Source organism: Neofelis nebulosa, chromosome 7, assembly GCF_028018385.1.
Source record: "Neofelis nebulosa isolate mNeoNeb1 chromosome 7, mNeoNeb1.pri, whole genome shotgun sequence".
NCBI classification, from domain to species: domain Eukaryota; kingdom Metazoa; phylum Chordata; class Mammalia; order Carnivora; family Felidae; genus Neofelis; species Neofelis nebulosa.
In genome coordinates, this window is record NC_080788.1 from 81283502 (window position 1) to 81309664 (window position 26163).

The 26163-nt window shown below is 35.5% G+C and overlaps 1 protein-coding gene across 12 annotated transcripts in view; it reads left to right on the forward strand.

The window, feature by feature from the left end:
• G2E3 (G2/M-phase specific E3 ubiquitin protein ligase) overlaps positions 1–26163 on the forward strand; it is a 64084-nt gene that overhangs the window by 36512 nt on the left and 1409 nt on the right. For 11 of the 12 annotated variants that reach the window (XM_058738718.1, XM_058738725.1, XM_058738716.1 and 8 more), the window contains 8 exons: positions 6179–6285; positions 6971–7087; positions 10209–10333; positions 10440–10572; positions 13456–13763; positions 16423–16604; positions 20282–20454; positions 25192–25382. In XM_058738718.1, the coding sequence (XP_058594701.1) occupies positions 6179–6285; positions 6971–7087; positions 10209–10333; positions 10440–10572; positions 13456–13763; positions 16423–16604; positions 20282–20454; positions 25192–25382 (1336 nt within the window). Of the gene's footprint in view, positions 1–6178; positions 6286–6970; positions 7088–10208; positions 10334–10439; positions 10573–13455; positions 13764–16422; positions 16605–20281; positions 20455–24459; positions 24542–25191; positions 25383–26163 lie in introns of those variants that run through there. The other variant, XR_009264361.1, reaches the window with a different exon arrangement.

Here is a 26163-nt window from a genome sequence, read left to right on the forward strand (position 1 = left end):
AACAACTTAAAAAGAACTCGAAATTCAAAAGAAAAAGCTGGTTAAACTAAAATCTGAGGTCATTGAAATGGAAAATATTCTAACTCAGGGGCACCTGAAAAGATTAAATTCCACATCCCCAAATATCTTCTCTCAAAGAAATGTAGCAGTTTAGAATTGTAGTAGACCATTCCAGATTGACCTTGACATTAACCAAAGAAATTGATCTTTTTTAAACCTGAAGACCACATTTTAATCTCAGCACTATTCATAACTTCTATGACAATATGGGATTTGTAGATCCTGTGCCACCAAAACCCAAAGATCAAAGGTCCACTATCAAAACACCAAGGACTCAAGACACAGAAGATGGTGAGGGGTCTCAGTGGAATTGTACTGCCTGTATTTTTTTGAACTATCCAGCCTTAATCTGCTGCAAACAATGTGAGATGCCAAGGCATCTGAGCCAAAAAGCCCTATGTCTCTAAAGTCACATGTGAAGTTCAAGAAACTGGTCTGTCATCCAAGTTTCATTGCTACATAGGATTTTGTCAGAGTGACGGTGTGACAAGATGCTGTTACTCTAATGTTAAATGTCAGCCCACAGAGCTAATAATACCTCAATCTAATGTCATGGGCAGTTGAAATTCATCTTGGTTGCCCACTGTCTAACCATGTACAGTGTTACCAGTAGCCCATTATGGATAATCTTGTTATATTAATGCCTAGGTGTTCCCAGTTACCTTTTTACCCTCATGTCACTACTGAGTTTTGATGGGAGGAAAGAGTAGAATGATGGCTTCTTTCTTTCTTTCTTTCTTTCTTTCTTTCTTTCTTTCTTTCTTTCTTTCTTTCTTTTTTTTTTTTTTAAAGCTTTCAGTGAGGGTGTGCCTGGGTGGCTCAGTTGGTTAAGTGTCGGACTCTTAATTTTGGCTCAGGTCATGATCTCCTGGTTTGTGAGACTAAGTCCCATGCTGGGCTCTGTGCTGACACAGAACCTGCTTGGGATTTTCTCTCTTCTCTCTTTCTCCCTCCCTCCCTCCTTCCCTCCCTCTCTGCTCCTCTTCAGCTCACATGTGCTCTCTCTCTCAAAATAAAATAAAATTTAAAAAGTTTTCAGTGAAACACTACAAACATGAAGAAAAAGAACAAGGTTTAATTATTTAAAAACTGTTGCTGCCTCATAGTGCCAGTGGATAGGGGAAGAACTTCATGAATTCGTGGAACTCTTGGCCTTGTCTTTGTTGTCCCGAAAACATCTCCACTAGGTAAAGCCAGCTTCTGGGATCTAAGGATGAAAAGGAAAGCAGCGTGTGTTGTTTGTACAAACATGCAGTGAAATATCCCAAAGCTTTTCCAACTGTACCAATCTTGAGTCTGCTTTAAGGGATTTCTTTATTATTTTCTTTATTTCTATGTGTATAGTGTGGTAATCTTTTGTTAACTGATTTTCTTGTTTCGTCTTAGTGATTAAGCATATTGATGTCCCTTTTTAGCTTTACCTGAGAAAAGCAGTGCCTTAAAATTAAAAAGCATTAATAAAATGAAACCGTGCACAACTTTTCTGTACTTTGTCCTCATGAGTGCCAGTGTTCTGTGAAGACATACAGACAGATGCTGGCCAGTGTATTGCAGGAAATACTACAGAACTTATGTCTTTAAGTCACACTGTATACTGAGTTTAGCAGTGGGTGGCACAACACAGCGTTTAGTCTTCCACAGGGAAGCTTAAAACAAAAGGTTTTTAACCCACTGATAGAACAACAACCTTAAGCAGAACTTTCATAAGAGATAACTGTTGGGAAAGTACAGTTTTCAAAACCTGCAAGAGCAGCAGTACCTACAGCTCTTTTTGGGGAGAAGCTTAAATGCTTTACTGTCGGGACAATCAGTATCAAACCTGACTTGGTAGCAATATCATGTATATTTGTAAAATGAAGCTAGTCATGTTTAGGACAATTAAAAGCTGAGAAAAAGAAAAGCACATGCAAACTTGAACACTGAAGCGACCTCAAACATATCTTTATTTTGATGATATATTTTGATAAAGAAAGTAAATCAGATGATCAGGAATGTATATAACTAAATGAAATAAAGAAACAACAGTATGCATTTTAAAAAACAATTATGAAATTATATATTCATATTCACTTAACAGTGGGGTAAAGGGATATGACAAAAATGTAACAAAAGGTAGGAGATAATGTTAACTGTCACCCACTGTAAATGTCTGCAAAAGAGATTTTTTATGTGAGTTAGGATTATTACAGGTAATCTTAGATGAATGTCAAAACCTTGACTTCTAGGTTGTATCTGGGAAGAAATATGACAGTCCTAGTTATACCATAGACCCAAAAGCCCTTAATATGGTACATTATGTTTTAAAATGAGGCCTTGTTTTTTAGCTTCATCTGATAAATCAGTTTTTATTTGTATTATTAATAAAATGCAATTTAGATAAAGAAAAATACTTGAGTGGTTTTTTGGGGTTTTTTTGTTTTTTGTTTTTTGCATGAGCCTTGAACTTTTTTATATGTAGGATTATTCAGTTAAAAATGGCAGGGCGGAGCCTAATTTTGTTGGGTAAATTTCATAAATTCTGTCAATTCTTACAAAGAAGTGTTTGTAAAAAAGGATCCAGAGAGTGGGGCGCCTGGGTGGCGCAGTCGGTTAAGCGTCCGACTTCAGCCAGGTCACGATCTCGCGGTCCGTGAGTTCGAGCCCCGCGTGAGGCTCTGGGCTGATGGCTCGGAGCCTGGAGCCTGTTTCTGATTCTGTGTCTCCCTCTCTCTCTGCCCCTCCCCCGTTCATGCTCTGTCTCTCTCTGTCCCAAAAATAAATAAAAAACGTTGAAAAGAAAAAAAATTAAAAAAAAAAAAAAAAGGATCCAGAGAGTGCAATTCATAAATATCAGGAAGAGTTATCTTTGCCTAATGAGGAACAATTCACATTTTATGACAATTTTACAAAAACAGTTTTTTCTTCATTAAGAATTTGTATTTGAAAGAATGTAATTATTACCAAATGTATCCTCTTGTTAATTTGTAAGAGTATATTATTTTTCAAAACAATTAAGATTTGTCTCAATTATTTGTTAATAATGAAACAGGTTCTCAGACTTGACCCTAGTATTCATATGGCTTTGTGTGAACACTGAAAATACCAAATTTCTAATCCCGTCATTAAAAAGTTAAAATAATATTCTTACAACAGTGTAGGCCTACTTTATGCAAATATAATATAAAATCACAGCCACACGGACACCTATGACAAATACTAACATGCCGTTATTACTTGATTAGAGCCCAGTAAAAGCTAATTCTTGAGTCATGTTCAATAAAGGAGCTGACAGTGCCTTTGCCATTCTGTCACAAGTCTTAACTGAAGTAGTAAATGGAGTTTTTCCCATTATATATCAATACCCAAAGAAAAAAAATTTCTTTTAATTAAAAAAAAATTTTTTTTAATGTTTTTATTTATTTTTGAGACAGAGAGCATGAGCAGGGGAAGGGCAGAGAGAGAGGGAGACACAGAATCCGAAGCAGGCTCCAGGCTCTGAGCTGTCAGCACAGAGGCTGATGCTGGGCTCAAACTCATGGACTGTGAGATTATGACCTGAGCTGAAGTTGGACACTTAACCGACTGAGCCACCCAGGAGCCCCTCAAAGAAAAAAATTTTTTAATTCCTGAACTTCATTAACATAAAAAAGTCGAAGGAAAAACAGAATGAAGAAATAGAATGAGAATTGTATTTGGTTAAGCATATTTCATCATTTGTGACCACTACATTGGGATTTTGTGAGGAGAGCATGCAGATTAATATTTTAAAAATTGGGGGTGCCTGGGTGACTCAGTTATGTGTCCAATTTGATTTCGGCTCAGGTCATGATCTCACCATTCGTGAGTTTGGACCTCACATTGGGCTGTGTGCTGACAGCACAGGCCCTGTTTGGGATTCTGTCTCTGCCCCTCCCCTGCTTGTGTGCACACATGCTGTCTCTCTCTCTCAAAATAAGCATTTAAAAATTGATGGAAACTTTTCACTCTGTGTATGTAGAGAATTGCCACTATTCTTGTTCAGTTTGGATTCCTCCATCATTGCATTGGTCTTGTTGGTATCTTCCATATGCCCCATGTTGTTTTTTCCTCCATACTAGACACTTTCATGTATTATATACTCTATTTACTAAGATCTTGGTATCTGTGTATAGTTGCTTAAAAACCCTTTAGTTCACAGATTTTAGTAACTTGTTGCTTCCCTCGCACATTTTTAAAGTTTATTTATTTATTTTGAGAGAAGGGGAGGGGTAGAGAGAGGGGGAAAATCCCAAGCAGGCTCCAGCTGTCATCACGGAACCTGACCATTGGGGCTCCATGTGTCTATCTCTAGAACCTTGAGATCATGACCTGAGCCAGAATCAAGAGTCGGGGCAACCGACTGAGCCACCCACACACCCCTTCCCTCCCACATTCTTGTGTGTGTGTGTGTGTGTGTGTGTGTGTGTGTGTGTGTGTGTCCCACTTGCTACTTGGTGGTTGCTTTTGTTTATATTTTATTTATTTAAGTAATTTCTACACCAAATGTGGGACTTGAACCCATGAGCCTGAGACCAACAGTTGCTCACTCTTCTGACATAGCAGTTAGGTGCCTCACTACTAATGTTCTTTGAACCTCAAGTATAATTTGTTTTCATTATCATTCATAAATTCCCCATCTGTCAGCTCAACCTGGTAGATATTTTTGTGTATCTTTATTTGTTGCTAGCCTCTGCCTTAACCCTCTGTGATATAACTTTAGACACTTTTTTTTTAAGCTAGACTTTCGAAGGAGCCTACTAACTGTCCTTTTCTCCTGCATGCTTTATTCCTTACCAGTTTTTCACATACATTACTGGCTTTGATTTACCTGTCTAACCTCATTACTAAGTTCAGTATTGCCAGCATGTAATCCCGAAGTATATTATTAATTAGTTCCCTGATCACATTGTGCTCTCTCTTGCCATGGAAACTTGATATGTGCAATTCCATTTCCTTATAATGTCTTTTGTCCTATTTTCCTGGTAAACCTTTGTTTCCTCTTCCAAATTTTGCTTTGACCTCGCAATTCCTGTGACATTTTTGTCAGGCTCTTACATAGACTTAGGTACTTCTTCCTCTCTCTTCCATGTATATACTTAAAGACACACTCTTTTGCAAATTATAATTGTACCTCACAAAAATTCCTTGATATAGGATCTAAGTTATTTTATGTTTCTATTTTTGGTACATAGCATAGTGTTCAGCACCTACACAATGGGGGGTAGATAGTTATTAAATGAATATGTGCTGCTAGTTTTTTTTAATAGAGATTGGCTACTCTTTCTAATAGGTTTATAGTTTTCTGTTTCCTTGTACTCTCTGCCTGAGGGCTCTGTATTTCTATGAGCTGAAAGTGAGAATAGGTTTTATAATTCTCCCCTCTTAGGAAAAAAGTAACTTCGAGATTGAGTTAAAAACAGAACCAAGAATGATTTATAGTAATACTTATTTAAACACCCTTCCAGATGAAGTAAGTCAATATTTTTACTGTTTTATTCACAGAGAGTGATGGATAACACAATATTTGAGGACAGTAATGACATTAGGGGCACCTGGGTGGCTCAGTCAGTTGTGTCTGACTCTTGATTTCCGTTCAGGTCTTGGCCTCATGATAGTGGGTTTGGGTCCCATGTCGAGTTTTGTGCTGACAGCATGGAGCCTGCTTGGGATTCATTCTCTCCCTCTCCCTCTCCCTCTCCCTCTCCCTCTCCCTCTCCCCCTCCCTCTCCCCCTCTCACTCTCCCTCTCCTCTCTCTCTTTCTCTCTCCCTCCCTCCCTCCCTCTCTCCCCCTCTCCTTGCTCTCTCTCTCATATAAGTAAACAGTAAAAAAAGAAAATGACCTAAGAAAGAAAAAATAACAAAGGTTGAGAAAAATATGTGAGTGATAGATGTAAAGCTAAGAATAGCCGATTCATTAACAATTATTTTTGATCGTTGGGGGAAAAATTTCAAAATTTTAGCAATAGAATAACTTCATTTATCAAAGCTTGAGAACTAGCATAGAAAATTTGTTTTCATAATATATTAAGTAAAAAATAGCACATGTTCTGTTAGCTGTTATAATTTATAACCTGATACTTTATTAAATTGTTAACAATGGATTTCTGTTTTCTATTACAGGTTCAAGCAATAAATGCAGGAGTGTTTTTCTTTAGATGCACAATATGCAATAATAGTGATATATTTCAGAAAGAGATGTTGAGAATGGGAATTCATATTCCTGAAAAGTGAGTACCATTTAGCCTTTGACAAAAAAGATAATTTAAATATAGTATTTAATAACAGTAGAAATAATCAAAATAATCATTTATGAATGATCAAAATTATAAATAAGCAGCCATCTTAAATGGGGAAATGTAAAGCTGCTCCCCCCCAAAAAAAAACTGCCTCCTTCTTCCCAGATTGCTAGTTCTTGAGGGCAGGGGCTGTGACTTAAATGTCTCATTAATTGACTTACAGTCTCTTAATAAATACCTCAGTGTGTACAATATTAATTGGTTGACTTATACCCAAGTAACAGACTTCACAATGGTATGTATAAATTATCTAAGAGAATCAGGATGTGGTTTAAAGTGTATAAGAAGGATTTTCTTAATACTTAAAGAGGAGGAATCCAGAAATAATGGCACTAAACTTGACATTTAAAAATTAGAAGTGAAATATTAGGAAAAATGTAAATTTTAGAAAATTTCTAATTTTTCATTTAACATTTGAAAATTCACTGTAAGAATAATTAACTGTAGGATAAAATGACACTAATAGATATATATCTTGAAAAGAATGATTAATCCTAAAAAACAAAAGTTTTATCCTTATTCCCAAGTATGTGAAAAGTTTTTTTTATATTCATTACCAATCCTTTTATGTAAAATTTTAGTTCAAAGTGTATTTTATATCTTTCTTCATTTACAGAGATGCATCTTGGGAATTAGAGGAAAATGCTTATCAAGAACTTCTGCAGCACTATGAGCATTGTGATGTCCGGAGATGTCGTTGCAAAGAAGGGCGAGACTATAATGCACCTGATAGGTATGTTGGGAAGTCCCATGTGTTTAGTGTCCTTATTTAAACCGTCGGTTGAGGAAGTAGTTTTCTAGTTCGTGAAATGTAGTTTGGCTCTTAGAATGTTTGAAGTTTTAACTTGCAGGTATATTTATTAAATGCACTTTTACAGAGAAATTATTGTCCGCATAGTTGTAACTTATTTCTGTGGTGTATTTACTGAGCCTTCATTTTCTAAAGCTACACTGTCCTATATGGTAGCCACTAGCCACATTGACTGTTGAACACTTGAAATGTGCCTACTCCAAATTGAGAAGTGTTTTAAATGTCTTCATTTGCTAAGCCTGCCTTAACAACAGAAATTTATTTTCTTACCATCCTAGAGATTAGAAGTTCCAGATAGAGGTACCGGCAGGTTTTATTTCTGCTGAAGCCTCTCTCCTTATCATGCACATGGTTCCCTTCTAACTTTGTCTTCGCATGATTGTCCCTCTGCCTGTTTCCTAATGTTCTTTTCCTGTAAGAACACCAGTCATATTAAATTGGGGCCCATCTATATGACCTCATTTTATCCTAATTATGTCTTTAAAGGCTTTATCTTCAAATACAGATACATAGTGAGGTGTACTAGGTTTGGGGACTCCAACTTATGAATTTGGAGGGGACACAATTCAGCCCATAACAGTAAGACAAAAATAACTTAAAGTATCTTGTTAATAAGTTTTATCTTGTTAATAAGTTTTAAAGTATCTTGTTAATATAATTTTTTATATTTGTTTTTATATTGATTACATGTCAAGCAAAATCATATTTTGGAAATGTTGAAATTCGTTTCGTCTGTTTCTTTTACCTTTTTCAATCATGTACTAGGAAAATTTAAATTAAATGACTCGCATTGTGTTTCTTTTGGATGGCACTATTCCATAGCTTAATTTAACTAAAATAATCTAGCAGTATTCTTTTGGATCACTATAAAAAGGGTTTGGCATTTGAAATTTATTGATTATTCTTAAGTACTGTCAGTGGATATTGGCTCTAATCTGAATCAATAATCATTATGTGCCCTCTGTGTACACTATACTGTGTTGGATACTAGAAATCAAGAGTGTCTTCATTTTTTAAGATGTAGAATAAACAGTAACCAATCTAGTTTTGTTGAAATTTATGGAGGATATTTCAATAAATTTTTAATCCCTGTTATGCAATCTTACTTAACATGGCAAGCTGAAACTTAAAGTGCAAAGCAGAATATTAGGAGCCTTGTTTCTCATGGAAAGTGATTTGGCTGGGTAAGATACCTCTTATTTGCAAAGACTCAGCTGATGTCTTGCCAGCTTTGAAAAATTTCCCTAAGCAGCTCTTACCACTCCTGATTTCCCATTCTGGGCTGGGTTTTTTTCTTTTGTGTGCATGTTACAATATGATTGACATTATTCAAGTTTGTTTTTTTCATTAGACTAAAAATTCTTTAAGGGCAGAGATCTTATCAAAGATGGCAAGTGTTGTATATTCTTATGTGACTGGTGATCCTGATTATTCATTTGTAAACACCAATAATCCCCCTCTAAAGAGTTGTGCTGACACACAGATAAGATGATGTATATAGATGTGCTTTGTAAACAATAAGGTATTTTAGATTTCTTTTTTTTTTTTAAGCTTATTTATTTGTTTTTTGAGGGCAGGTTCGGGGGCAAGCACGAGTGGAATCCCAAGTAGGTCTCACACTGTTAGTGTAGAGCCTGATGTAAGGCTCAAACCTATGAATGGTGAGATCATGACCTGAGCTGAAATCAAGAGTCAGACGCTTAACCAGTCAAGCCACCCAGACGCCCCAGCCCTTTAGATGTCTAAGAAGCAAATACGTTCATTAATGCTGATATTTTCTAAATTTATTCACCCAGTCAGTAGTTACCAAGCTCCCTTTTCTTTCTAGCAGTTATTCGAGATTGCTATCCCTTCTCATTTCTCCTGGGGCACAATACCTGCCATTTGAATGCTTTTTCTGGTAATCTCACTCCCTCGTCCTAGGGATAGAAAAGCAGTTTTGCTGAAAGGCACCATGGTGTAGTGGTTAGGAGCATGGGCCTGAATGAAGCCGGGTAAACTAGGTTGGAAGCCTCACTGAGACTTACTAGCAGTGTAAATTTAATTGGGCAAGTTATTTACCCGTCTATGCTATGGTTTCCGCTTCTTTAAAATGAAGGGTAACAGTGGTTTTCCCTACGTTTTAAAATTACAAGGATTAAACTTTTCGTATAAGAGTGAGAACTGGTCCTAGTATATATTAAGCGCTGTGCTCTTCTTTCTCTTCATCATCATTTGGCAGAACTGTCGGGGGAAGCTGGGGAGACAAACAGCTGTAGACCCATATCCCATATCCACACAGAGAGAGATTCACCTATACCTACTGGACAGGAGGGTTTCCAGTTGCCTCTCTCATCACCTACACATCCATGCACTCGGAATGTATATCCATTTTGATTCATTGAGGGTCTACTCATAATCAAACGAAAAGTAGGCACCACACCACAACCCATACCCACACCTATACAGAAAACACACATACCACACAGCCTAGTGGGAAACGTGGGGGTGGGGGTGGGGGTGGAGGGGAACAAATAAGAGAATATGAATATGGGCAAGATAGTAAGATCTGGATCCTGTTGAGCTGCCCAGTATCGGTGTCTGAACAATCTTTTGTAGGAAGTAATTCCTCACATTGAATTGGAAAGATATTTTAGGTAAATAATATATTTACTGAATGCTTCTTCCATGTTGGACACATTCACATAGCAATCTCCCTTTGGCTGTAGTAATTTCCAAATGTAAAAGAAATTTTTTCTTTCTTAATCATATTCTTTCTAGTGTTTATATTTTTGTGTATGTGCATGTACATGTTGATATTTAGTTTAGGTCTTTTAAATTAGCGAATATTTAGAGGAGGAGGTTATAAACATAATAAATGAAATAGGAAAAAATACTTGAAGAAAAAGTAATATAGTATCAAAGCAGATAATCTATTTTTCCTCCTTTTGTAGAAGAGCTGGTTATCTGTGGTTATATGTGCTGGCCTATGGTCGTGCTAGTGGTTGGAATTAGACCAAGTTAATACCAAAATGTAAACATCTGCTTCTCTTTATATCCTCAGCAAATGGGAAATAAAGCGCTGTCAGTGTTGTGGTTCTAGCGGAACACATTTAGCTTGTTCCTCATTACGATCATGGGAACAAAATTGGGAGTGTTTGGAATGTAGAGGTATTCTCTACAATTCAGGTAATATTTTGCAATTTTGAATACAGATGTTTTTTTTCAAATGTATATTATTGAAAAGTTTCTTCCTATATTTCTATAATGCTAACATAGGGTTTTAAATCTGCAGAGGATTTCCAAAAAGCCAAAAAGCATACATTACCCAACACTAATAATGTGGGAATAACTGATTGTTTGTTGGAAGAATCATCACCTAAATTACCCAGACAGTCACCTGGAGCCCAGCATAAAGATCTTCTGAGGTATGTATTTTGAATTGGAGAAAAATATAAACTTTTTTTTTTTTTTTTTTAAAGTAAGCTCTATACCCAATGTGCAGCTTGAACTCATGACCCCAAGATCAAGAGTCACTTGCACTAACAACTGAGCCAGCCAGGCAATCCCTATAAAACTCTATTTTGAAAAAAATTACAATAGGAAGTAGCTTTATACACTTAGCATATTAGCTGATCTTAGTATTCTGGAAGAGTGTGTTTTTTCTTTTTCTTTTCCTTTCCTTTTTTTTAAATGTTTATTTTTGAGTGAGAGACTGTGAGCAGGTGAGGGGCAGAGAGGAAGGGGGACAAAGTATCCAAAGCAGGCTCCATGCTGACAGCAGAGAGAGATCATGACCTGAGCCACAGTCAGACACTTGACCAGCTTAGCCACCAAGCATCCCTGAAAGGCTTTTTTTGTTTCGTTTTTATTTTTGTTGTAATGTTTATTTATTTTGAGAGAGAGAGCAGGGGAGTGGCAGAGAGCAAGGGAGAGAGAGAATCCCAAGCAGGCTCCAGGCTGTCAGTGCACAGCCTGATGTGGGGCTTGAACTCACAAAACATGAGATCATGACCTCAGCCAAAATCAGGAGCTTAACCAACTAACCTACCCAGGTGCCCCTGGAAGAGTGTTTTTTAAACTATAGGACCAACATATCATCATGAAGTCAGTGTAACTGACATGAAAAAAAGAAAAACAGGCTAAAATAGAATGTAAAATACCAGATTGCACTGCACATAGAAAGAATGTGTATGAAATTTATTGTGTACTAAATCATGATGTAAAATACATATTATAGATCATTTTAAAGGTAGTTTAAAATATCAAGTATACCGTGTTACTTTATTAAAAGGAAGGAATCATTTAATATAGATACTATTTTTTTACTTTATAATCACTTGCTTAATATATTTGCTGTCAATGTCAGAGGTCTAAATGTCACCTCTTTAGAAAGTTTAAGACATACTTACAAGTATTATTGTATTGTATTAATGCCTAAATATTTTCCTACCTGGTCCGGTTCACCCCTTCCTTTAGGCAACCTGGTGGTCCCCGGCTCCCAGGAGGTCACCATATTGATGCCGAACTTAGCGCAGACACCCGATTGGCATAACGCACTGCAGCCCAGAACTCCTGTGCTCAAGCTATCCTCCTGGCTCAGCCTCCCTAATGGCTGGGACTACAGGCGCGCACCACCGCGCTCAGCGATGCTTAAATATTTTCATAAAAGCAAAATAAGTAACTTTAAAATCATTCATAAACATTTAAATAAGACTAGAATTACAACCTTATTCTGTGTCAGGTATTTATTCAGCTGAAGTTAAGATTTTTAAGTATATATAACTTTACAAAGGAGCTTAAGAAAAAAAACAGACAAGTAACATTATAGTAGCTAAACATGTTGAAATATTTTTTGTTAACAATAGTATCGAGTTTAAACTGAGAAAGTAAAGAATTTCTGTGAAAATATTTGATAACTAGATTTATGGATAGAAATGGAATATGGAGTATTCCAAAAGTGTTTGAATATGAAGTTATTTCAAAAAGTAAAGAATTGCTGTTGTAAGATACCACTTGTGTTAACTGAAAATCTGTTAAAAATGTTTTTATATTACTTTTAGTATCAAAAAAGATGTTCACCTTAGTTTTAAAAATTTTAATATGTAGGTTTCCAAAGATGTTATACCAGGGAAGTTTGATTCCTTGTTCCATGCTTTAACATCATATTCTAAAAGAATAGCATTGGCATTTCCATTCCAGGCAGGAGCAAGAAATCAACCTGCTACATGAAGGCATACTTCTGACGGATAGTCTTAATTTCCAAAAGACTGGTTTTCCTGCAACTTGGGTTAATGAATAGTGAGAGGGTTGTGTGAAGAAAAAAAGCAAAGGCTGACCCACATTGGCGCATTATAATGTTTTAGGATGAGAAAAAAATTATACTTGATGTAGAAACATGATCCATGGGCATTGCTCCAAACAGAATTATTTTGAGTACATTAATTCCACGTACAGATGGAGAAATTGAGGTGGGGACAATTGAGTCAGTCCATACAATTGCCTGGAGGTCTTATCAAGACACAGATTGCTAGGCCTCACACTCAGAGGTTCTGGTTCTGTTTACCTGTTGTGTGGCTCAAGAATTTGCATCTCTGGGGCACCTGGCTGGCTCAGTCAGTGGAGTATGCAACTTTTGATTTCAGGATTGTGGGTTTGAGCCCCACATTGGGTGTCAAGATAACTTAAAATAAAATCTTGAAAGAAAAAAAAAAGAATTTGCATTTCTAATAAGTTTCCAGATGATGTTGCTGCTGTTGGTTTGGAACCACACTCTGAGAATTACTGGTCTATACTAAAAAGTACAATTTAAAGGGTTGTGAATTGTGTTTATAATATTAGCTCTGCTGTTAACTAACTCTATGATTAAAAATACATCGTGTAATCTCTTACAACTGTGGTTTTCTCATAGAGTAAGCAAAGATTATATTTGTTCTATTTTTAAAGGATCTCGTGAACTTGAAATACGCTTAAGCAACTGTTTATTATAGCCATTGGCCAAGATGGTGAGATTCTGAGCTTCTGACTCTTACATCTGAATCTACTAAAATGATCAAATTTGATATAAAGATCTATCAACATTCTCATAAATCATTTATGACATTACATTTAATTTGGTAGGAAATTGGGAAGAAGTCAAGAATTTAGAATCAAATCAAATAATAGGGGACCTATTGTGTGCTTTTGGGTGGGAGTTGGTGAAGAACTTCCTTTTAATGTAGTTTTCTATTTTTTTATTGGCTATATAACTGCTGTGTCACATGAAGTACTTTAGAGTACTTAACTTTTATGTTTAAATTCATGTTTTATAGGCAAGGCAGCAAATTTAGAAGAGATATATCAACAATAATAATGGAATTAGGATTTCAAATTAAAAAAAAAGCTAAAAGATTATGGATTAATAAAGCCAATATCTGGAATAGTGCCTTAGATGGATTCAGAAATCAAAACTTTAATCCTTCATACACAATTGAAGTAGCATATGTTAATGAAAATGATAATTTTGGAAGAGAACATCCTGGATCAAAGCAAGAATTCCTAAGTCTCTTAATGCAGCATCTTGAGAATTCACCAATATTTGAAGGGTCCTTGTCTAAGAACTTGTCTCTAAATTCTCAAGGTAATTGTTTTATTTATTATTGTACCTACTGAAGATACCATGTATAAAGAAGGAGATAGTTGGTTAGAATTACTATTCAGTCCTGTGGTCGAAATGTATAGTTCACTTTGTTCATAAGATACCGATTGAATCACAGAAAAGAGAAGGGGGAGTGATACTTTTACAAGTAAATTTTATAGTGAAACGTTTTGTATTTAAGAATATGCTTAATTTCTTTATAACAAATATCCTCCTTGGAGTGAATTCATAATTAAGTGTAGCTTCTTAAAAATGTACTTTATATTCATTGTAATTTCATTTGAATAATGTAGCCAAATGGAATGGATGATTATTTGAGCCCTTCTTGTTCACATATTTGGAGTTTGCTGATAGGATGTTTCTTTACAACCTAGGATTTTTATCAGATACTATTCTGGTCCATATGTAATGGATTTTTTTTTAATTTTTTTAATCTTTATTTTTGAGAGAGACAGAGACAGAGCAGGGGAGGAACAGAGAGAGAAGGAGACACAGAATCTGAAGCAGGCTCCAGGCTCTGAGCTGTCAGCACAGAGCTCGATGCGGGGCTCAAACTCACGAACTGTGAGATCATGACTTGAGCCGAAGTCGGACACTTAACCGACTGAGCCACCCAGGCGCCCCTGTAATGGATTTTTTTAATGTACTTTTGCTTTCAAGAATTTTTTGTGTGAAATTATGTATATGATACTTCTCTGGTAAGGAATTAAAACATGCATCTCAGAAGATGGTTAAAAAACCTTTTTTAATTAAAAAAAAAGCATGGTTAATTCTAGCACTCTTTAGGAGCTTTTATACCACTTTTGCTGTAAGAGGAAATTTGAAAGAAGTCTCATTTTATTCCATTTGAATTTCCTTCTATGTATGTCATAGAACTTCCTCACTTTTGCCTGAATCATTAAAATAATTGAGAACTATCAAGATTTATTTGTATTATATGCACTACACTGAGTTTAATTCTAAACTCCTTTTAAAAAACAAAAAACAGGGGCGCCTGGGTGGCTCAGTTGGTTGGGTGTCCGACTTCGGCTCGGGTCATGATCTCACAGTCCGTGAGTTCGAGCCCTGCGTCGGGCTCTGTGCTGACAACTCAGACCCTGGAGCCTGTTTTGGATTCTGTGTCTCCGTCTGTCTCTGACCCTCCCCCATTCATGCTCTGTCTCTCTCTGTCTCAAAAATAAATAAACGTTAAAAAAAAAAATTTTTTAAAGAAAAAAACAAAACAAAAAACAACAACAACAAAACACACTCCAAATAATCAGCAGTGTTAACTCAAGATAGTTTTGGTGCAGTGAATGAGTGCATGAATTCACAAAATCTGAATTCAGTTTTGTACACATCTGCTTCAGTAGTTTTACATCCTTAGGTTAATTATGTAGCCCTCTCTGGAACTCAGGGTGTTCAACTGTAAAATGTGACTGCTAATACATTGCATATAAAGTTATTATTGTTGAGGAGATTTCATTTAGTTCATGTATTGATAATGTTACTTATTAATAATTTGCTCAGAACAATTTTAAGGAAAATTTACATGATATCTTTTTGATTTATCAAAGTACCCAAAACATTTTATTTATTTTTAAGTTTTTATTTTAATTTAAGGTAGCTAACATACAGTGTTATATCACTTTCAGGTGTACAATATAGTAACTTGACACTTCATATATCACCCTCTGCTCATCATGACAAGTGCACTCCTTAGTCCCCATTACCTATTTAACACATCCCCCCACCTCTGTCCCCTCTGGTAATCATCTGTTTGTTCTCTATTCTTAAGAGTCTGTTTCTTGATTTGTGTGTGTGTCTCTCTCTCTCATATTTTTCCCTTCGCTGGTTTGTTTTGTTTCTTAAATTCCACATATGAGTGAAATCATAGGATATTAGTCTTTTTCTGACTTACTTCACTTAGCTAAAACATTTTAAATGATAATTTTAAAAATATTGAAATCTGTGATTACATGGTAAGATAGCATATACTGTTGGGAGTACATTTGTGCCATTTGGAAGATAATTTAGCGCTATGTATCAACAACCTTAAAAATGTTTACGTCTTTTGAACTACTAGCATATGTAGGAGTTTACAGTAATCAAGTAACCAAAGATATATAAACAAGAATATGGAAATAGGTGTTAATATTGTGTCTCATATAATTGAAAATGTAACTTAGCTAACATAGCCATTATAAGATGGTTTACATTGTAGCACATTTGTAAATTAGTCTTAATACATTTATTAACTGTAAATTTGAATAATTTTGAATAACAGAAAAAGTTTACAATATAATAAGTGAAAAAATGCAGAAGTCAAACTATTTGTGTATATAGTAATATACATATGAGAAATTTACATCAAAATGTGCACACTGGTTATTCTGGTGATAGGATTATAGGTGATTTTTGTATTAAAAGATTTTCTGTATTTACATTTTTCTATTATGGGTCATTTTTTATTCAGAAAAATATATTTAGGTGAGATCTATATTTTATACATGATTCTAATTTCTGTGAATTAAGTTATTTTACATTTATTTAAGTCTAAGTTTTGGGGTATTTAATTTTACTGTATATGTATTCATCACATGATGGTTATCTTATAATAATAAAATAATTATATTTGATGTATTTTTATCTGTATTTACAGCTCTGAAAGAGAATCTTTACTATGAAGCTGGCAAAATCCTTGCCATTTCCTTGGTTCATGGTGGTCCTTCACCTGGTTTCTTTTCTAAAACCTTGTTTAACTGCCTTGTTTATGGACCAGAAAATACCCAACCAATTTTAGACGATGTTTCAGACTTTGACGTGGCACAAATGATAATCAGGGTAAGAAATGTACTTGTTTATTAAAATAAAGACTATATTCTAGTTATATTTGAATATAAATGATGGACCTATGATAGAATAATACTTCTCTTTTTGTGGTAGTTAAGGTGTATCATCAGTAGTTCTGTTTACCAGCAGAGTTCACAACCAATTAAGAGATAGATATTAAGTAAGGTCAGACAACTAGAGATCAAAGGGCCAGGCTTAATGTTGATACAACCAATTGGATAATGTGACTTTGGTCTTTGGTCAAAATGGCTTGTTAACACTCGTCAGAATTAGATGGATTTATCTACCCTGCTAGAAACAACATAAGGCAGGCTCCTTATTGCCTGCTAGAGAGCAGATAGATGAAAGTGTACTTTCCTACAGGCACATGGATATGAAGAGAGCAAGGACTTGGTTTATCAGTCAAAAAACTTACTCTAACTCCTACAGGGAGGTAAGAGTGCTAGGTGGAGAGAAGGACAAGGCTGAATTTCTTCTTTATGGAAACAGTGGGGAGACTCAGTGTTTCCACCTAAAAATAGTTATGATTTTTTGAGCCCTGTACTACATATGACCTTACAAACAAAATTTAACTATCATAATGCCCTATAAGTATCCCTGTCTACATACATGTTACTGATTTGGAAACTAATGGAGACACTGAAATCCGTTCAACTTTTTTTCCTTTAACCTCCTTCCTGTTTAAGCCTACTCTGTTGTCTCAATTGATAGGTAGTATAGTTTAATGTTTAAAAGCACATGCTCAGAAGTCAGATTTTAATTTAAAATAAGTGCTATAAACTGTGTAACCTTGGGCATATCAGTTAATCTTGTTAAGCCTCAGTTTTAAAACTACAAAGTAAGAAAGATGGAAGTCTGTCTTTTTTATTTGGCCCAAAACACTTCATCCTAAAATGGTAGTTTAAATTAACCCTTTAACTCTTCAACTCATTTTTCCTTTTTTCCTCTTTACTAAAACATGTACTTTATTATAACTTCATTGTTTCAGCTTTCTCTTTCATATTCATTTCTTCTTATAGTCAGGCTTCTGTTCCCACCACCATTATCCCAAGTTCCCTAGTTTGTAGCTGATCTCCAGGGATCTAAATCACCATATGCAAAGGCCTTTCTTTCCTCATCTCCTTTTGTAATCACCACTGTCTTGGAATTCATCTCTACAGTTTTTTGTTTTTTTGTTTTTGTGGGTTTTTTGTTTTTTGTTTTTTTTTTAAATATTTACTTCTTCCTACTCCTGAAACTTGGCATAGTTTTTAGGTTTGTCTTAACAGTCCTCACTCTGTACTATTTGGAAACCTTCTCCTCGCCCATAACCTTCTAAATGATTCCCAGACTTGTGTTGTTGAGCCCCTAGACTTTTATATCAAATAGGATCTGAATCTTGCTGACACACTAAGCCAAATATATTTAAGACAGAACTATTTTTTCCCCAGAATTTGTGGGGTTTTTTTGCCTGATTTTTGTTTTCAAGAGATTTCTTATTTCCATGCCTTTCTGGAGAATGGGTCATTTTCATTCCTCCGTATTCTATTTATCAGTGTGTGTCAAGTCATCTGTCTCTAAAAGTGGCTTATCTTCAGCCCTTCCTTCTTATTTCAAATGCACTTACTGTACCAAACTCAAATTATGTCTAGGCTTAAATAGGATATTATTCTAATATTCTTATTCAGGATGATTCTTTGAAAAGTAGTTATGACCACATTGCTTTCTTCCTCAGGAATCTTCAGTGACTTCTCAATACCTATTGAACAAAGTTAGGCTCTTCATTAGGGCATTTAAGACTTCCAGCCCTCCTCATGGCTTTATCTACTCCTATTTCTGTGCTTCTATCCATGTTTGTTCATTCATTTAGTTAACAAGTAACTAGTTACCCTATACTGGTTCATCACTGAAGATAGGGTAGTGAACCAAAGTCCCTGCTTCCTTGAAATTTACATTTTAGAGGGAGGACAGAAGATAAATAAATATACTGTCATGTAGTAAAATGTATTATAAAAATAAGTAAAACAGGGGGCACCTGGGTGTCTCAGTAATTTAAGCATCTGACTTCGGCTCAGGTCACAATCTCACAGTTTGTGAGTTCAAGCCCCACATTGGGCTCTGTGCTGACAGCTCAGAGCCAGGAACCTGCTTCAGATTCTGTGTCTCTTCCTCTCTCTGCCCCTCTCCCACTCATATTCTGTTTCTCTCTCTCTCTCTCTCTCTTTCTCTCTCTGTCTCAAAAATAAACAAACATTTAAAAAAATAAGTAAAACAGAATAAGAGAGGAGATAATGTTTGGGGTATAATAAGTTGGAGCTTAGTCTTAGCTTCCCTAACAGAGACCCCAACAGATACTCATATCTCCAAAACTTATTATCTAGATTTTAGTGTAGAATCTGACAAATTATGGCTGTAGGCCAAGTCTGGCCTGCTGCCTCTTTTGTTATAAATAAAAGTTTTATTGGAACACAACCCTACCCATTTCCCATTTGTTTTGTGTCTGTGACAGCTTTCACACTATAGTGGCAGAATTGAGTAGTTGCAATAGACGCCCTATGGTTCACAAAGTGTAAAATGGTCTCTGACCTTTCAGAGGGCTTCTATTTTAGCAGTATAGTTATGATACACCAAGTCATCTAGGGAATTGGATTCCCTCATCTCTTGTGTAATCATGACATCGTCTTCATCTACATGAAGGTTGTTCTTAAAGGAGGAAATAGAAGTAGAGTTCAGAGAAGTTTGACACTCACATTCCATTAGACAGCTCTTAATCACATATAGCCACATTGAGCTGTAAGGAAAGTTTGGCTGTGTGCCTAACTAAAACTCAGGTGGGGTTTGGGGGCATAAGGTAATATTACCCAACTGTTAGTCTCTGAGTGTGAAGGTAGTATTTTGATGAGGGTAGTCAGGAAAAACTTCTGGGATTTCAGCAGAGATCTGAAATGAATGAGGAAAATCATGTAAATCTCTGAAAAAAAGTCTTTTGGAAGGAAGAAATAAAAAGGAAGTTTTCTATTCAAATAGACTATTGACTGCTTTCTATTTTTTTTTTTTTTAAGTTTGTTTATAGCAAGGGAGGGGCAGAGAGAGAGAATACCAAGCCCCTGTACCATCAGCGCGGAGCCTGATGCGGGGCTCCATCTCAAACCATGAGACCATGACCTGAGCCAAAATCCAGAGCCAGACGATTAACTGACTGAGCCACTCAGGCACCCTGAATGCTTCCTATATTTAATCTTTCTTTCCCTGTGTAATTTTGTTAAAGAGCTAACCTATATGGAAGTGTCTGTCATATAAATGGTCAAGAATTTCTTTGTTTTATGTTTTTCCCTCAACTATTCTTTTGATTCTATCCCTCTTTTAAGTCTTAGCTGATACTCTCATGAAATCTCAGGTTATCTCATTTGCCTCTCTCATGCTATGTAACTGTTCTGTGTCAATTGTTGCCTCAGATGTAAATAAATTTCTATATTAAAGTGGCATTATACTCTTATGTTTCTTGAAGGCAGAAATTTACACTTTATTAAACTGGATTGCCATACATTTATTATAGAAAAATAATTCTTGATATACTTTCACTCCACTCTGGTGTTCTCTAGAATTAAATTTAAAGTAGTAAGTGTCATTTGAATGTAAATATCATTCACACGTAAATGGGTAAACTGGGTATATTTTCTTCATTATAGGTAAATACTGCAACAACTGTGGCTGACTTAAACTCAATAGTAAATGAATGCTATAACTATCTTGAGCTTATTGGATGTCTAAGACTTATAACATCAATAAGTGACAAATACATGTTGGCAAAAGATATACTAGTTTACCATGTAATTAAGAGAGTCCAAGCACCCTTTGAAAGGTAAGTTGTTTATATGATTCTCTCAAATTAGATGTTTAAAGTGATTGTCTTATAATGTTAGATATATTTGATAAAAATTTAAGCTATTTTAAATAGTGCTTTAAAACTAATGTCTTAAGGATAGTTACTGTTCTAACCCTTTTATATGGAGTTGTGTAAATGTCTCATACTTGGGTAGGAAAAGTAATCATTGTCTCAACTTATAATTATTTTTCTAAATAAAAAATATTTTAAATTTCTTAGCATATAAGCCAACTATTCGACTTCTGCTCATTCACTTAACTATTTATTGAGCACCTGTTGTTTGCTGGGTAATAAGTACTAAGCATTCTTTGATTAACAAGGTAGGTGTGAGCTTTGCTCTTTGTTAGCTTAGAACACTGGTCTTCAAACTTTTTGTTCTAGTCACCCTTAAAAGAAGTTTGGAAATTTATGGTTCTCACATTTTTTCTATTCTCATAATATAAAATACATATGAAAGTAAGCATACTGGGACACCGTGTAATCACCACACAAATCTAATAATTACTAGTCAGCCTGTGGCCAGTCTTGTTCATTTACCTTTGTTAATCCATAGATTTAAATACATTTGATGCGTTCAAAACCATTACACTTAAGTTCTAATTGTCTCCATATTTTGCCATTGTAAATCTTCTTTTGTTTCTTTTGAGGTTTTTTTTTTTTTAATGTCTCTTTATTTTTGAGAGAGAGAGTGCAAGCATGAGCGGGAAAGGGGCAGAAAGAGGGACAGAGGATCTAAAGTGGGCTTGGAGCTGACAGCAGTGACGCGATGTGGGGCTTGAACTCATGAAACCATGAGATCATGACCTGAGTTGAAGTCGGACACTCAACTGACTACACCATCCAGGCGCCTCTTTTTTGAGTTCTTCTGATGTTAACCTTAATGATCTATGATAGCTTTCTTGCTGTATGGTCTGATGAGGTCTTTCAGGTTCTGTTTTGCATTTTGAACTAAGGAACCTTTGTTTCTTTGAAAGGGGAATAGTATTTGAAAAACACAATCTGGATGCTAGGAATGCTTATTTTTGCCAGATCAGTCACTGTTTTTAGGCCTTTTCAGTGGAGCCAAACTAGGAAATACAGGGCTGTTTTGGTTTGGTTTCAGGTTTTTAAGGTAAAAAATATATTGGCTTTTAGTGATAACTTCAAATTCACTACTACAAGATTTTTAACTTTTTCTTTGCTCCATGTTGAGAATCTCAGTTGTCAACAACACAGGAGAATTAAAGTATGAAATAATTACTCACTTGATTTATTCCACATTTCATTAATAACAGTCTCAAATAACATTACCAACGTTATCACCAATACCATATTAGTATTGAAAACAGATTGACATTTTTCTAGGGCTGTGTAAATTATTGTATTTTAAAAACATTTGGAATATTCTGTTTTTATACTACTAACTGAATATACATTTTATTTTCATTTTTTATTTTTAATAATTTTTACTTATTTTTCTTCTTTTTTCTTTCTTTCTTTCTTTTTTTTTTTTTTTTTAACATTTATTTATTATTGAGAGAGAGAGACAGAGCCATGAGCATGGGAGGGGCAGAGAGAGGAGGAGACACAGAATCCGAAGTAGGCTCCAAGCTCTGAGCTGTCAGCACAGAGCCCTATGTGAGGCTCGAAGTCACAAACGATGAAATCATGACCTGAGCCAAAGTCAGACGCTCAACCTACTGAGCCACCCAGGAGCCCCTACTTATTATTTTTATTAATGTTTATTTCCTTTGAGAAAGAGAGGGTGAGAATGGATGTAAGTTGGGGGGGGGGGGGGGACAGAGAGAGAAAAGTGTGGAAGGAGAGAATCCCAAGCAGGCTCCATTCCATACTCAGTGCAGAGCCCAACATGATGCCGATCTCACCACTGTGAGATCGTGACCTCACATCAAGAGTCAGATGCTTAATGGATTGAGCCACCCAGGCACCTCTATTTTTTGTTATTTTTAAAAATTTTGTTTTATTTTAAAATAATGTCAAATATTTGCATGGTTCCAAAGTCTAATCTATAATGAAAGTATATTGAAAGAACTCAGGGGCACCTGGGTGGCTTAGTCGGTTAAGTGTCCGATTTTTGATTTTGGCTCAGGTCACCATCTCACAGTTTGTGAATTCAAGCCCTGCATCAGGCTCTGCACTGACAGCACAGACTCTGCTTGGGATTCTCTCTTTCCCCACTTTTCTCTGTCTGCCCCTCCCCAACTTGTGTCCATTCTCACCCTCTCTTTCTCAAAAAACAAAAAAAACAAAAAAACCTCAGCTCTATGATACCAGTTGTATTCAGGGGGGTACAGCTTTCATCTTTATCACATTCACCTTTCATTCCCTGATGAAGTAATCATTTTAGTGATTTTCATTGTTTATCTTTCTATTATTTATGGGTTTAAAAAATTTTTTTAATGTGTATTTATTTTTGAGAAACAGAAAGAGACTGAGTGGGGGAGGGGCAGAGAGAGAGAGGGAGAGAGTATCCGAAGCAGACTTCAGGCTCTGAGCTGTCAGCACAGAGCCTGATGCGAGGCTCAAACTCATGAGTCATGAGATACGACCTGAGGGAAATCAGGCACTTAACCGACTGAGCCACCCAGGCACCTCTACTTGGGGTTTTTTTTTTTTTTTTAATTTTTTTTTTTTCAACATTTTTTATTTATTTTTGGGACAGAGAGAGACAGAGCATGAACGGGGGAGGGGCAGAGAGAGAGGGAGACACAGAATCGGAAACAGGCTCCAGGCTCCGAGCCATCGGCCCAGAGCCTGACGCGGGGCTCGAACTCACCGGACCGCGAGATCGTGACCTGGCTGAAGTCGGACGCTTAACCGACTGCGCCACCCAGGCGCCCCAACTTGGGGTTTTTTTTAATGATAGCAGATAAATATTGGTGTGAGTGTGTACTAATTTCTTTTATTAGATAAATAGTAACATACCATCCACTCTTTTTTCTGGTCTTTTTTTTTTTTTTTAATTGGCAGTATATTCTGGAGATCACTCCGCAGTAGAAAATACTTGTAGTTTAGAATCTCTATCACATGGCCTTTTCCTCTCTGTGTCTCTTATAAAGAGACACTTTATAATCCACTTGTCATTGTATTTAGACAGCCCAAGTAATCTAGATTGGATGATCTCAAGATCTTTAATTATATTTATTTAGACCTTTTTTCCAAAGGAAAAAGTCTACGTCTTTTCAGTCTACGTCAGGATGACTGACAGTATTAGGGTTTGTTTCTGGCACATCTCTAGAGCTAGAGCATGGAAACAAACTTGGGAATTTGCATGCCTGATACAATTCCTCTGCAAGTGGTTTGTAATAGGGTGGTAGAGGGGTATACAGAGAAATGAGTAGATAAAAGGGATTTCAGAAAAGGAAATTCATAGGACTAGGTAATAAGGGATGGAAGAGGAAATAGTTAAGGATGACTTTTAGATTTAGCTATCCTAATTTGAGGGATAATGGAGTCATATACTGTCAATTATGGTTCAGATTCTGGTAGCAAGCTAATTAACTTTCTTTTGGACTTGATAATTGTTTGGTTGCTTGGAATATATGGTAACAATTAGCCTGTTGGGTATATTTCTGGGCTGGAGGTAATAGATTTTATAGTGATGAGTGAGTGTATACCTGCTAAATACAGCCATGGGAGAGGGTAAGGGAGAAGAGAAATTGGCCTTGTTAAAGATCAGTGAGGGAGAAACAGCAACATTTAAGGCAAAATAAAGAAAGACGATGCTTTGTAAGAGCCTGAAACGATCTGGCCAGAGAAATAAGAGAAACCAGAAGACTGATGCTGTAGAAGGAGATCATTCATGAACTTAGGGCAGTTTTTCCTCAGATACAGACAGGAATGGAATAAAAGTGAATAGGAAATAAGCAAATGAAGATAGTGAATGTACATGAATCTTTCAAGTGGGTGGTCTCCTACTTGACCATCTACTTAGAAAGGAAAACAGATGGGATTGAAAGAATTTTTTTTTTCTATTTAAAGATGGGAAAGATAAGCACATTTCTGTGCTCTGGAGGAAAAGCCAATAGAAAAGGAGATGAATCTGTAGCAGGTACCTAAGAAGGTGGGTAGGGGATCTAGAGCCACAGGTAGGGCTCAGTCAGTCTAATAGGCAAAAATAAACCTCCATTCTTCCTTACTAGTAAGAATGTGCATTTTTAAAAGTTTACTTGTATTTTGTTAATTATCTATTCATATTTAGCTCATTTCCTATTAGATTGTTCTTTCAGAAAAATGACTTTAATTTTTTGTATATTAGAGAAATTAGTTTTCTGTCATGTATATAACAAACATATTCCCACTTTTTTTTGTCTTCTTAATTTCTTTTTAGCAGTACATATTTTAATTTTTTTATGTGGCTAAGATTTATTACTACTATTTTTCTTTGCATTCTCCAGGCATCTTCATTCTTCTACCAACTAACTTTGCAGTGTAAAATACTTCACATGTCTACTTTTTTCCTCTTAAAAAGTTGTTAGCTTAATTTATAACTAGTTTATAAACTCAAATAATGTGAGCAGATAAAATATTAATTTTATATTAGTATACCTGTTTGTTATTGATTTAAAAGTATCATATCATGTATATCTATATTATTATATATTTTTCCTCATATGTAAGTATATGTGGTAGTAAATTAGCTAGAAATGTTAATTTGTAATTGTAATACCAAACACATGTATAAATGTTGGCTTATTGTTTATTTCTCTTAAGTTTTAAGCAGGGTCTGAAAACTCTTGGTGTTTTGGAGAAAATTCAGACTTACCCAGAAGCATTTTATAGCATCTTCTGTCATAAACCTGAGAATCTTTCTGCAGAAATCCTTAGTGATCTTTTTACAGTCCGCACATTATCCAATGTACAGTCTTTGGGGTTTTGGAACAGTTATTTACAGGCTGTTGAGGGTATGTGGATGTTTTATTTTTTTTTAATTGTCTTAGAAAATTTGTTATAGTATATTAGTTTATTTCTTTGAGTTTTGCTTTTTGGTAATAAGACTTTTCATCTAACTCCATATTTACAGAATGTATTTCAAGACAAGTTTATATGACTGAGTTAAAAGTAATCAGGAAAGATTACAGAGTAAAGTTAAATTTTGCAATATATTGTCCTCTTGATAATTTGAGGTGAAAGGCATTCTTATGTGTAATTTTAAGAAACAAAACAGATGAACATAGGCAAAGGAGAAAAAATAAGAGAGGGAGGCAAACCATAAGACTCAATTATAGAGAACAAACTGAGAGTTACTGGAAGGGAGGTGGGCAGCGGGATGGTTTAAATGAGTGATGAGCATTAAGGAGGGCACTTGCTGTGATGAGCATTGGGTGCTGTATGTAAGTGGTGAATCACTAAATTCTCCTGAAACTGATATTACACCGTATGTTAATTAACTGTTATTTAAATAAAAACTTGAAAAATAAATAAATAGGGGATTGCCACAGCATAGAGTAATCCTAAAACTAGTCATCGATTTCATCTTTTGCAATGTTAAGTTAAATTGAATTATTCTTCATCCATTGCTTAGGGCTATGGAAATGGTAAATATCACTGAGCATTAGCTATGTAAAATCATTCCATTTAAATTGAGCAGGAAGGATTTAAATTTTAGTTAAAATTCTTTTTAGGTGGGCTGTTTAGTTGTTTTACACCATTTATTTTTCCTCTCTGCATTTGATGAACTAGTTT